The sequence below is a fragment of the Hydra vulgaris genome, chromosome 01 (genome assembly GCF_038396675.1).
Source record: "Hydra vulgaris chromosome 01, alternate assembly HydraT2T_AEP".
Classification (NCBI taxonomy): Eukaryota; Metazoa; Cnidaria; class Hydrozoa; order Anthoathecata; family Hydridae; genus Hydra; species Hydra vulgaris.
Genome location: NC_088920.1, coordinates 52,076,012 through 52,089,218, shown reverse-complemented (window position 1 = coordinate 52,089,218; position 13,207 = coordinate 52,076,012). Strand labels below are relative to the sequence as shown.

Here is a 13,207-nt window from a genome sequence, read left to right as displayed (position 1 = left end):
TTATTATTGTTATCATTATTATTAATATTAATAATAATATTATTATTAAATAATTATAACACACTATAATTGCTAATAAAAACATTAACTAACAATATAAAGAGCATTTTTATTATTTTAGGTTTTGTTTTTTTTAAATACAATTTTTTGTTTACCAAAAAAGCTTGTTTAAATTCATTTGGAATCTTTTTGCTTACCAAAAAAGCTTGTTTAAATTCATTTGGAATCTTTTGCAGAACATTTCAACTTAAACAGTTTGCTGAACATTTGTTCATAATATAAAATGTACATAATATAAAATGTACATAAGAAAATCTTTAAAGATTTTCTTATGTACATTTTTAGTCTTTTTTTAAATTATATTTTTTTAAATTATATTTTTTTAAATACATATTTTTTAATGTTTTCAAAGAAAGTTTTATAGTGTGTTTTTAATTGCAAACATAAAGGTAAGGAACCTTTATGTTTGCAATTAAAAACAAGTTTATTTAGTAATGAAAATCAAAACCTCATTAATAATTAATTTTTTTATTTTTTATTTTTATTTCTTAATAATCTTTTTGTTTCACACTAAAAATGTCCTAATAAAGTACAATTAAATTTATATTTGCTAAAAACTATTTATTAAAACGATCAGAATTTAATTAATAAATAAATAAAAGCTAGTGAAAAATAAGAATAAAGTTTAGAAAAATGTTTATCTTTATAATTTGAGTTATTTTATATTTATAACATCTCACAAAGTTTTAGTTGTCTAATGATTAAAGAAATAAAATTATTTTTCTACTAAGTTGAATACAATAGAATACTTTATATTAAATGCAATATAAAGTATTTTTTTTTTATTCTGTTATTTTTATCATTTTATTATTTATTGTTTTGTTATTTTTGTTATACTGATATTTTTATCACTTTTTTAAAATTTATATTTTATATTTATTTATTTTATTTGAGTATCCATAATAAACTCTACTGTTAAAAATGCAAAAGTTTATTTACTCCTTGCGTTGAATGCTTTGTCCTTTTATGGCTGACATTAATTGCACATATAATACTGCTATATCTAAATGCTGCAGATGACTTAGTTGGAGTGTAATAGTGTTGTATATTTTATTGTATAAAATGTAAAATTTTGTTAAAATATAGCAGTAAAACCAAACTGGTAAAAATTCAAAAATACTATCCACTTTATATATGTTCAAAACTTTACAAGAGTTTGAAATTTATAAAGATATAACCACTATTTTAAATTTACTGTAAAATATTTGTATTAAGACTAAAGGTAAAATTCTAATTCATTAATGCTAAAAAGTTGTGAAGCCGTTTTACATTGTTTTTTATTCCTAACCAAAAGGTTTGTAGTTTCTCACTTTTTTTTTAATCTTTTGTTATGACTTTCTCCTCATGATTAGCTTCAAGATGTTCTTTTCTTTGGAAAAAATAATTTCATTTCTGACTCACTCAAAGTATCAGTCAAAGATCCTTTTATTTAGTTGCTCACTTTTAATATTGCTTTTTCTATCAAATACTTTTGGGTAAGCTTTAGGTTTATAGAAGATTATTGAACTAATCCCTTTCAGACACTTTAAAATACTAATTTCAACATGTGCTACAATCATTTTAAGTTTTAGGTTGTTGATGCAAGTGAAGGTAATTGTATTTGAAATGGCATCTGTAACTAATGATTCATAATCCTTAAAGATTTCAAGATTGAATGGCTCATTGCTATCAAAAAATAGCTTTAGTAAAAGTAGCTACTTTTTGATGTAACTATAAGCAGTAGATAACTTGAGTATATAAGCAGTAGATAACTTGAGACAGTTTTGATAACTCAAGATAACAAGGAATAGATAACTCAAGATGACAACGAGCAGATAACCCAATAACTTTTGTTATCTTCTGTTGTAAAAACCTGTAGCTGTATTTGAGCTCAAAAAATTCCTTAAAGTTTTTTCTTTTTACAAATCTTTTCAAATTTGTTTTCTATACTGCAACAGTTAATTGTTTTTCTCTAAACCTTCATTAACAGCTGCTTAGATTATTACACTTTGTATTGGTTGGTACACTTGGTATGAGCAGCTCTACTTTTTTCTTGTTTATTAAACTAATAAATTACTTGAAATAAAATTTAAAAAAAAAAGAAGCAGTTAAAAATAAAAATGTTTGTTTTAAATAAGTGCTTTGCATAAATTGGTTTATAACCTAAATATATTTTAAAAACAGAATGTTGAAAGAATCTGTTTGTTTAGGTATAAATTTTTGATCTCCAAAAGTACATGTCATTTGTTTGAAATAATAAACTTTTTAGTTTATAGTTTATAGTTTATTTGAAAATTAGAAATGTGAAAAAAAAATTACAATGTTTTTTAAACAGCTTTTAGGGAAATACTTTCAAAGCTACCAATAGTGGAAGGCTTCTCCAAAAATGTCATAACAAAAAATGAATTTTTTAGAAAATCATTGTCTAAAAGAAACAATGTTGCCATAAAAGTTTATCTCATATTGTGAATATGATCAAAAGCAATATGGTTTAGCTAATCAAAGTGTAAGTTAAGAGATAACAACAAAAATGTTTTGCAGGTCATGATTTTTCTGTTTTGTTAGACAGTTATACATCTTTAAGAAAAAAATTAAAAGACACATTGTAGCTTGTATTGCAGATAAACCATCTACAATCACTTGGACAAATAAATGGTATACATCATCAGCTAAGTGGTATATATCATCAGCTGTGTTTTAGCTATGGACTTCTTTTAGCATTATGTGATGTTTATTATAAAAGATCAAACTTTTTAGAGACAAAATGTATTGAAGGTGATTTACAAGATTCAAATTTTAATGGTTGTAGTTAATTTATATTTTATCAAATTACAATTGATAAATTTAAACATAATGATGTTATCCGCCTCAACAGTTGTTGGGTTTGATGATTTAAAAAATAATGCAAATTTCTATAATAATTTAAAAGGTTCAAAAAATTGGTTCATATGATATCTATATTACCTCTTAAAAATGAAACTGTACAAATTGTACATTTTTTTTTTTTAATTATCTTTGCTTACAACAAGGCTGCAAGCAGCCACTAAAGTTGGAAGTTACTGGAAGAGAAAAAATGAAGATTGTAGACCATGATAACGATTGACGGACGACTTAAAGGATTGCAAATTATATGAATCAGGAAAGAAAGATGAAGGAAGCGATTTCCAAAGAACTGATGTTCGAGGAAAAAAACTAGACGAATAAGCATTTTTGGAGCACTTAGGAACAGTCACAGAAAAAGGATGAGATTGAAAGGATGATTGAATGATGAGTAACACGAGAATGAATTTTAGTAGATGGCACAAGAGACACTAGCTCTTTAGAGCAGTGCCCATTATAGCATTTGTAGTAAAGAGAAAGAGAAGCAACATTACAACAATGTGATAATGGTTGGAGGTTGGCTGCAAGAGCAGGTCCAACTATGTTTACAATGCGTTTATGCATCTTGTCTAAAAGAGAAAGGGCATCATTAGAAAATCTGCCCTAGGTACGGCAACAGTATTCCATACAAGGCTCGATTTGAGATTTATAGAGATAAAGAATAAAATCCGGAATAAGAAAGTGTCGAGCTCAATAAAGAGATGCAACCTTAGTAGATGCTAATTTTGCAACTGATTTGATATATGGTTTCCAGGAAAGATTGGAAGTAAGAGTTAATCCTAGGTGACTCATCGAGTACATCACCATTCATAAATATAGGAAGATCTAAATTATTGAGATAACGATTGGCTGAAAAAAATTGAGTTTTATCTGAATTAAAGTTCACCAGCCACTGTGAGCCCCATGCTGTAACAGTAGTGAGATCCTTTTCAAGCTCAAATGCCCCCTCCAAGCAATCAGAGAGTGTTGGCTTCTTATCATGATATGAATAAATGGTAGAATCATCACCAAACAATGCCACCTTAGATGTGAGAATATCTGGAAGATTGTTAATGTAAATTAAAAAGAGTATAGGGCCAAGGATAGAACCTTGAGGAACCCCTGAAGTTACATAATAAGAAGAAGAGTGCTGTCCATCAAGGACAACTTTTATGCTACGATTGGAAAGGAAGGATTCAATAATCTTAAAGATGTTGCCGGATACACCATAAGAAGAAAGCTTATGGAAATGACCAGCATGCCAAACTTTATCAAAAGCTTTTGAAATGTCAAGAAGGATGGCCTTAACCTCTCCACCTTCATCTAATGCACGATAAAACCTATCAGTTATTACTGTTAGCAAATCAACTGTAGAACAAGAAGATTGAAATCCATATTGATTGTCAGAAAGTAAGTTATTAGATTCAAGATGAGAACCTAAGTATTTGTTAATTAGAGATTCAAAAACCTCGCTTATGATAGGAAGAAGACTTATGGGATGGTAGTTAGACAAATTAGATCGCTCTCCAGAATTTTTAAAGATAGGGATAACAGATGCCGCTTTCCAGCAGGCTGGAAAACAAGACTCTGATAAGCACTTGTTGAATAGTTTTGAGAGTATAGACGACAGCTCCGGAGAACACTTCTGCAAGACAATAACAGGTATGTTGTCCGGGCCACAAGCTGTAGAAGAGTCTAGGCAGGAAATCACTTTAGATATAGAGGCAGGAGTGATATGAATGTAAAGCAATGGATCAACCTGTTTGTTGGCAATATCAGGTAGAACGCAACTAGTGAAATCAAGAGATGATATTGATGAAAAGTTTTTGGCAAACAATTCAGCTTTGTCTTTAGGTGAGGTGACAAAGTCTGAACCATACAAGAGAGGTGGAATTAAAGATTTGCCCTTATTATTGATATTATTAAAGATTCTCCAGAAGTCACAAGAGCCTAATTTTTGAGATGAGATACAAGATTTCATGACCTGAGAATAGCAGGTTTTGGCGTTATACGAAACCTTATTACAATTGTTTCTAGCAGTAATAAACAGACATCTATTTTCTGGAAAATTGTTTTGCTGATAAATATGGAAGTAACGGTTTCGATTGGCAATCGCAGCAGCACAGTGCGAGGAAAACCATGGAGGAGAGTGAGGCTTGACCTGGAATTGTCGAGAGGGAATAAAAGATTCCATGCCAGCCTGAATCCACAAAGTTATGTAAGTAGCACATTTGTCGACAGAAAGATGAAAGATTATTACCCAAGGGTCATCACGAAGAAAATCACGGAATGAATCCCAGTCAGCTTGTTGACTATTTGAGTTAGGGATTGAGAAAGGCAAAAGTTGTGGGCTTCAATGCCTGCAGAGTCACTGACACTAGAGCCAAGCCATTCAGAGTGGGGAGCATTAAAGTCACCGACAACAACTGTATTAGCTGATGGATAGAGAGAGGGTTTGGTCAATATGATCAGAAATGACGTCAAAAAAAATGCAGTCTTGAGATGAAGGAGAGCGATATAGAACAAAGAGAAAGGCAATAGAGTGAAGTGGTGCTAAACGAAAGCACATGAAAGAATAGTCTGTGGATTCAAACCTAGTTTCACAACAAATGGGTGAATTCTTACGAATGTAAATGCCCAGGCTAAGCATTTTATATTGGAGTATTGACTATTGGAGTCTTTACGAATTAAAGGAAGATAACCATCAACACTAAGATCATAAGATGAGACAGCCGAACTCAAATTAGTCTCACAAAGAGCAAGTAAGTCTGGTGAACTTTGCAAGAGATAAGACTCAACAGAAAAAAAGTTACTTTGAAGACCACGAATATTAGTGAATGATAGGTTTAGAGAACTTGGTGATGATGATGGTTTTTTGTGTTTTATAGTTTTTGGTACTTTATTCATTTTTAATTTAGATTGAAGAACTTTACTCAAAGCATAGATAGTATTCAGAACACCGTTTAATAGCCCAAACAACTGCCTCTTTACTACTAATAAACCCTAAGCCGTAACAAAGGACTCCAAATGTGGCCTTCGCAATGCACACCAAAAGTACAAGCAGGGACACCATCCATGCGCAACATGGCACTGTTAATACTTTGATATTTTTCAGCTCTTGATGAAATCAGCCTCTCTGAGAGCTACCACAGAGTTCGGGAAACCTGACTACCAGCCGGCCTCAGAACCATAAAACTGAGTTTTAGAGCTGTACCCTCATTAGGAGATAATAAAATGAGTTGCCTAGTCATAAAAACAGAGACACAAGCAAAACCCATGCATTGAGTCAAGAAGATCCAGTATTCAGCATCCTAAACTGGAAACAATGTATTAAAAATACATCTGCCCCAGCTTAATAGATGAAGAAGGGGTGTGAGGCTGGTCAACAGATAGAATCTGTTTACCCCTTAAGTCTTTGCCTAGGAGGCCTTCTACAAGACAGTTGCCGGGTGCATTTAACATCTGCCCAAGATGAAACTTATTTCATTAATAACATAAAACTTATGTCATTAATAACACTGAATTTCTTTTGTTTTTTGTTAGTAAAATAAATTTTTATTTCAACTTTGTCAAACAAAATTAACAAAATAAAAAACAATAAGATGCACGTGAAAAATCATTATTAGAACGCAATTAATGTGGAAATTTTTTTTTTCTAAAAAAAAAGGACAATGAAAAATGTTTAGTATAATGAAAAATGTTTAAAACATTAAAAACATATCGTTTTAAACATTAAATTAAATTTGATTGAAGATGTAGAGAGAATAATAGAATATTTTTCTATATATAAAATATTTCTTTGCAGTTTTGGCTTGCAACTTTTTTGCTTCACATAATGAAACCTGATCAACTTGATCATTCTGAAAAGACTTTGAAAGAATTAAGGGAATCTTAAGTAAATCCATAAAAAATGCAAACAGAAGTGATATTTTTCCTTTTTTTCCATTTTATAAGATACTCTTTCATTTTAGCTTTGTTGGGAGCTAAAATCAATGGATCTTCAGCTAAATGTTCAAGATGGGTAATGTACAAATCCCCTTTATCAAGTAAAGACTTCATGGCATTAACTTTGTATGAAATCCATTGTGTTCCTGACGCTTTTTTAGGCTTGCAACATTCATCAAGCATATCCATCCCGTCTTTTAAAACAGTATATAACTCGCAAAGTTGTCAGAGCTTTTTCAGTGCATTTTGGTACAGGCAATAACTTCGTAATATAATTTCATCTACAAGATTGAATTCTGTATCTTTTAAAGCATCTGTAATCGTTTATTCTAAACGGTGTGCAACACCAAATAAACACAAGCCACTGACTTTTTATGCTAAGAGTGGTTTGAACACTATTTTGATCGCCTCTATTTAGTGCAGCGCCATCTGAAATAAAACTAATGCACTTAATAGGTGTTCGCAAATTTAAAAAGTATTTTTTTTAAACTTTTACAACACCTTGGGCTTTTCCAGATTCCAAATGTTTTGTACCTAAAAATGAAGTCCTGATTTCAACCGCATCCAAACCAATTGGTTGGGGATCAAAATATAATGCATAAACCACTTTATTTTCAATAACTGAACTGTCTGTTGAACCATCACACAATACACTATAAAATTCAATACACTATTTAATTTCTAAGGCTATTGTGTAACAAATTTAGCAGACTTCTTGCAATATAGTTAATAAACACAATGCATTGGCCATCTGAAATATAGAATTCGCCCATATTTACACGGAAAAGGTCAACTAATTTAACAGTTAGAACAAACTTTGAAATAGGTAACTGTTGTTTTGGTATAAAGTAAGAAAGTTAAAAATTTTTAAGGTCGATTTTTTCCATTTTTTTCAAACCCTCAGTGATTATTGTGTTATTTTTACAGAGCAATAAAGGTTTAGATGCATTTGGAAAATTATTGCATTTTTTTAGAAAAAGAGTATATGCTTTTAAGTGTGGTTGAGACTTACAATGATCAAGGACATTCAATTTTCTATAGTTTGTTGATCCAAATATAAATGTACTCGTATAATATTGCATAGTTTTTATTGTATCATTGAACTCAATACAGAACTTTATTACATTTTAAGTTTTTATTTTTTTTATTTGAATCTGTCATAAAATAGCCATTCGCTAAGTGAATACTCAGCAAGTTTCAATTTCTAGGTTTCTACTGTCGATACTGATATCTTATGAGGATTTGCCGTGATCTTACTTGTTTCTTTTTGGCATTTTTTTCATGTATGTACTTACCTGCAGGTGACTGTTCTAAAAGTGGTTTAAACAAAGAAAATATAGTTTTTTGAATTTTGTTTTTTGGTTGCTCAACTGTTGAACACTTTGAACATAAGGCAATTCTCTTAATTTCCTCATCATAAGATAAGTCGCCCGTTTATCCCAGAGTTGCACAAATATTGCAAACAAAAACAGCGCACTTCATGCACGTATACTTTGTACTTCTTTTGTGACAAATGGAGCAAATTGCTTCCATATTTTTTCAAAATCACACCCTAGTTTGGAACAATTATAACACATTATCATTACAAATATTTTGATAATATATTTATTGTTAAATTTATAAAATAAAAACTTCCGTTCACAAAATATAATAAGATATAATAAGTATATATAATAAAAAGTAATTTTAATTAAAAATAGCAAATAAAAAAAAACCTTACCAAAATTTCAAATTCAAATCAAGTTTCAAATTCAAATCCACAGTAAACAGAAAACTATTAAAAATGTAACATGTTTTATGAAATTTTATTTTTTAACAAAATGATAATATTTACGGGGAAGTTATTTTAAAAATGAAAAGAAAAAATGTAACAAAGGTGTTAATGTGTTAACCCCTGTTAAAAAAAGCACTGCTTATTCAATAAAATTAATGCGGCATAATCTCATTTCCACTTTTTCTGAATTATCTCAAAGAACTTCATCACATTGTATACACTTCATGTGCGTTTTTGGTTGAAAAATAAAATTAAAATTAAAATTTATATAACATATTGAATATTTTCAATAACTTTTATACTTAAATACCTAAAACAATGATAAGAAAAATTCACAAAAAATTAAGTCAGTCAAAATGACTGATCGATGATTTTTACTTGACAAGTGTTGGACAATGTATGGTGTCCGGTGCCTATTTCGAGTCCTGTATTAGATGTATTTTAGTAGTCAGATATTTAAATTTTTTTTTCTTCAGTATTTTCACCCATGAAAAAATTCAAAACTCTTACACTTGACTACTGATTATCATAACAACTCAATGAGAAATAAAAACTGTTTCAGTACACCACTGCTATTGTATGTGTGATTATATGCTATTGTATGTTTTGTTATACGCTGTTGTGTGCTTTATTATACGTTATTGTATGTGTTATGTCTATTGTATTCAACTTAGACAGTTTGGCCAGAAAAAATAATTTAATTGCTAATATTTTTAATTATTAGACAATTAAAACTTTGTAAGCTGTTATAAATATAAAATAACTTATATGCTAAAGGTATTGAAACATTTTTCTCAAATGTTTAATTTAACAAAGTGAACAATTTTAGTTTATTTTGTTTTAATCTTGACTCCATATCTTAAATATTTTTTATTTATATCTTTCCTTTTTAGCAAACACAAGTATCAGCAAACAAGAAGTTTTCGTTTGGTTCTGATAGCAGTGATGATGATCTTTTTTCTAACAAAACTAAAATTCCTTCCAAGCCAAAAGAAGCTACAGGAATTGAAAATCCATCAGTTATTAAAAATGAAACGCTTAAAACACCAACATCTGCAAAAACTCGCAAAGTCAATAGTTTGTTTGACGATGACATTCAAGATGATTTGTTCTCTACTATTATAAATTCAGACGCTAATGGTTCATTGCCTACCACTTCTACCACTGAAGATGGGAAGGCTAGTATGAAATCTAAAAAACCCATTGGTGGTGTTTCTTTATTTGGTGGAATTAATCCATTATCAGAACAAAAAAAAATTGGTATATAAACTATATATAAAAGTACTTAACTCAATGTTTGATTGAAGTGTTTTAATATTTGCTAAGACTATTTTAAATAAATGTTTGCATTTTTATTAGCTGAAACCACCAAGATTAATACTGATGAAAATAATGACAACTTGGTATCATCTAAAAATAATGACAACTTGGTATCATCTAAAAATAATGACAACTTGGTATCATCTAAAAATTCTGATTCGCCAGCTTCCCGTAATAATTCTTCTGTTTCTAAAAATGACATTAAACCTGTTACAACAAAATCTGTTGATAATCCTGATGTATTTGGAAAGGTAATATTTAACTAAAAATCTATTTAGCACTGCATCATATATATTATATTCAAAATGTATTAAGAAGTATATGTTTGCGAACTTTAAATGAGAAGTTTTTTAATGTATTTTAAAAAGTTAAAGTTCACAAGAATTTCTTTCTTAAATTATTTATTTTTAGATTAGTCAGACTTTTTTGTTAGGCTCTAAGTTTTGTTAATTATTTCATTTCATTTAAATTATTGTATTACATTGATTACTTTAAAGCAATATACCCACACATGTTATTTGGTTTGTTTAAACACTTTAAATTAGTTAAAAAGATTACTATGGGATGGTGGGGGTAAGTAGGTTGAGTGAGTAATGGTTTGTCGGTTTTTTGGCTTTTTTTGAAATTGATTGTATGGTGCACAAGTTATAACAGCCTTCAATTATAAATGATTTCAAGCCTTCAATTATAATTGTATTAAATTGGTTTTTATGTATTTTTAAATGCTTAGTTCAAATACAAGCTCCGTTTTTGTTAGCAAGATACAAATTTTTAGAATAACTAGTTTAAATTATAAAAATTTTTTTTTTTTATAATTTAAACTAGTTATTCTAATAAACTATAAATTAAACTAGTTATAATTAAAAACAAAACAATTTTTAAACTAGTTTTAAAATTGTTTTGTTTTAAATTGTTTTGTTTGTCATAAGTATTTATGTATTTGTTTTGTTTGTCATAAGTATTTATGTATTTGTTTTGTTTGTCATAAGTATTTATGTATTTGTTTTGTTTGTCATAAGTATTTATGTATTTGTTTTGTTTGTCATAAGTATTTATGTATTTGTTTTGTTTGTCATAAGTATTTTCATTCAGTAGTTAAAAATGATAAAAGTCTAGTCATTCGTTTTTTTAAATCAATTATATAACATGTTGACTTTTTCAAATCAACATAAGTGCGAGCATAATCATAATTAATTGTAAAAAGGGCAAGCATAATCATAACTAATCGTAAAAAGGGCAAGCATAATCATAATTAATCCCTTTTACATCAGTGGCTGCTTTACTTATTAGTCGTCTTTACTTATTCTCTTATCTATTCTCTTATTTATTACATTATTTATTTTATACTCATATATAAATCGTGTTTTGATTTTAAACTTGGTGGCCAAGACAAAACTGTCATGTATTTGCGACTAAAGTTTTCGAGATTTAGACAAAAGGAAAAAGACCTTATGTTTTGGACTCCCCATGGTTTGTAGAAAACCAATCATATTAATGACTCATATATTTTTCTTGCTATTACAACTAGCAAAATAAAACTAAATACATGTGGTTTTGAACTTCCTTTGCAAACAGCAGAATTATTAACCTCTTAATTAAAAAAAATAATCCTTCTTGATAGCTTTTTATAAGTTTCTTACTTTAGAATAAGAGATGAAGTCTTTGTTAACTTTTTCTCCTCAGTTTTGTCAATTTTGTTTGTTTTCTTTCACGATATTTCAGGTCTCCCATTACAGTTGGGTATTTTTGTATATAATCCTACAAAATGAAGACTTTCTATTAATAGCTCAAATGATGTTAATAGAAAGAAGAAACAAGTTGAGCATGGTACTACCAGGGACGTGGTGGGGATTGAACTCGAAACCTCTTGCTTATGAATGGAGCACTCTACCACTACCGCATTTTATTATTATTATTATTTTATTATTATCTACTCTACCGCATTTTATTATTATTATTATTTTATTATTATGTCAACATATTTATTCAAAGTCAGTGAAGCAGTATAAATTTTGCAACAAAATAAATGGTTTAAACTCAGTTTAAGACTGTATCAAAACAAGAATCTTTACAGAAGGGTTTGCAAAATTTTTTCAATTAATTGTTGTCTTAATTGTTGTGCAGGCAATCGTTATGCAGACTCTGGATCCAGAGTGTTTTTTACTTTTGGGATTGTATGCAACAAGCTAAGAAATAGGTTAGAAAATGATAGATCTAAGAAAATTGTTTAGATTTGATTTCAGAAATGTTCAGGCATTTGTGAAAAGAGAAACTTAATTGATGGCTAAAAATGCGTGAGAAACTATGATTATCTGGAAAAATTGTTAAATAACTAATAATGTATTGCGCTTTGAAAATTTAATTAAACAGTTTGTAAACTTTATTGATTTTTTGTTTTTTTGCCCTGACATTTTAATCTTTAATTAAAGATTTTATTGTTTTCTTAACTTGCAATCTGATTTAAAAATTAATAATTTATGCAAATTGGAACAAAAAATGATTGACCAGATTTTTGATTTTTATGTAAGAAGTTCAAACTAAAAAGTATATTATATATATGCATTTTACTTACCATTTTGTATACAATATATATAACAATATTATTTAACTGTTTACACAATAAAAGTTATTATATAATATTATATAATTAAATTATTATATAATATTATATAATATTCATATTAAAGTAATATATAATATTATATAATATTTATATTATATAATATTCATACTGAAGGATTTCCATTTGTAGAATAAGACATTTTGTAGAATAAAACAAAATGTCTTATTCTACAAATGGTAAGGACTTACCATTTGTAGAATAAGACATTTTAAAAAAAGCCTTAATATATTTTGGTTTTTTTCAGGTGGGTTTTTTTTTTTTTTGCCAAACCTGATTTCATCCTGACAAGCAAATCTGTATAATTATGTTACAATTGTGTTGTGTGGTTATAATCCAACTTGCTTGTCAAAGTTTGTATTTTAGAACTAAAGAGTTGAATGATCTAAAAACATTTTTAAAAAAATATCTTTTTGACTGTTATGTCCTCCTTGTGTTATGTCCTCCTTTGCATAACAATCTCCTAGGGAGATTGTTATGCAAAATTTTTAGCAAGTTTGAGCAAACAACAAACTTGTGTTTAATAGTAATCAAATTAGTTCTAAAACATTATACATACAATTTAACAATATCCAGTTATTCTCTTTAAGTTCTAGTTTCATTTTTGAATTTATGTTTTTGGTTTTTTAATTTTTAAAATTTTTTAATGC

The 13,207-nt window shown here is 28.5% G+C and overlaps 1 protein-coding gene across 1 annotated transcript in view; it reads left to right on the top strand.

Moving 5' to 3' along the window:
- LOC100211357 (WASH complex subunit 2A) overlaps nucleotides 1-13,207 on the top strand; it is a 105,879-nt gene that overhangs the window by 57,237 nt on the left and 35,435 nt on the right. Inside the window, exons 18-19 of the mRNA XM_065788550.1 lie at nucleotides 9,511-9,877; nucleotides 9,977-10,188. Coding sequence (XP_065644622.1) covers nucleotides 9,511-9,877; nucleotides 9,977-10,188 — 579 coding nt within the window. The remainder of the gene's footprint in view (nucleotides 1-9,510; nucleotides 9,878-9,976; nucleotides 10,189-13,207) is intronic.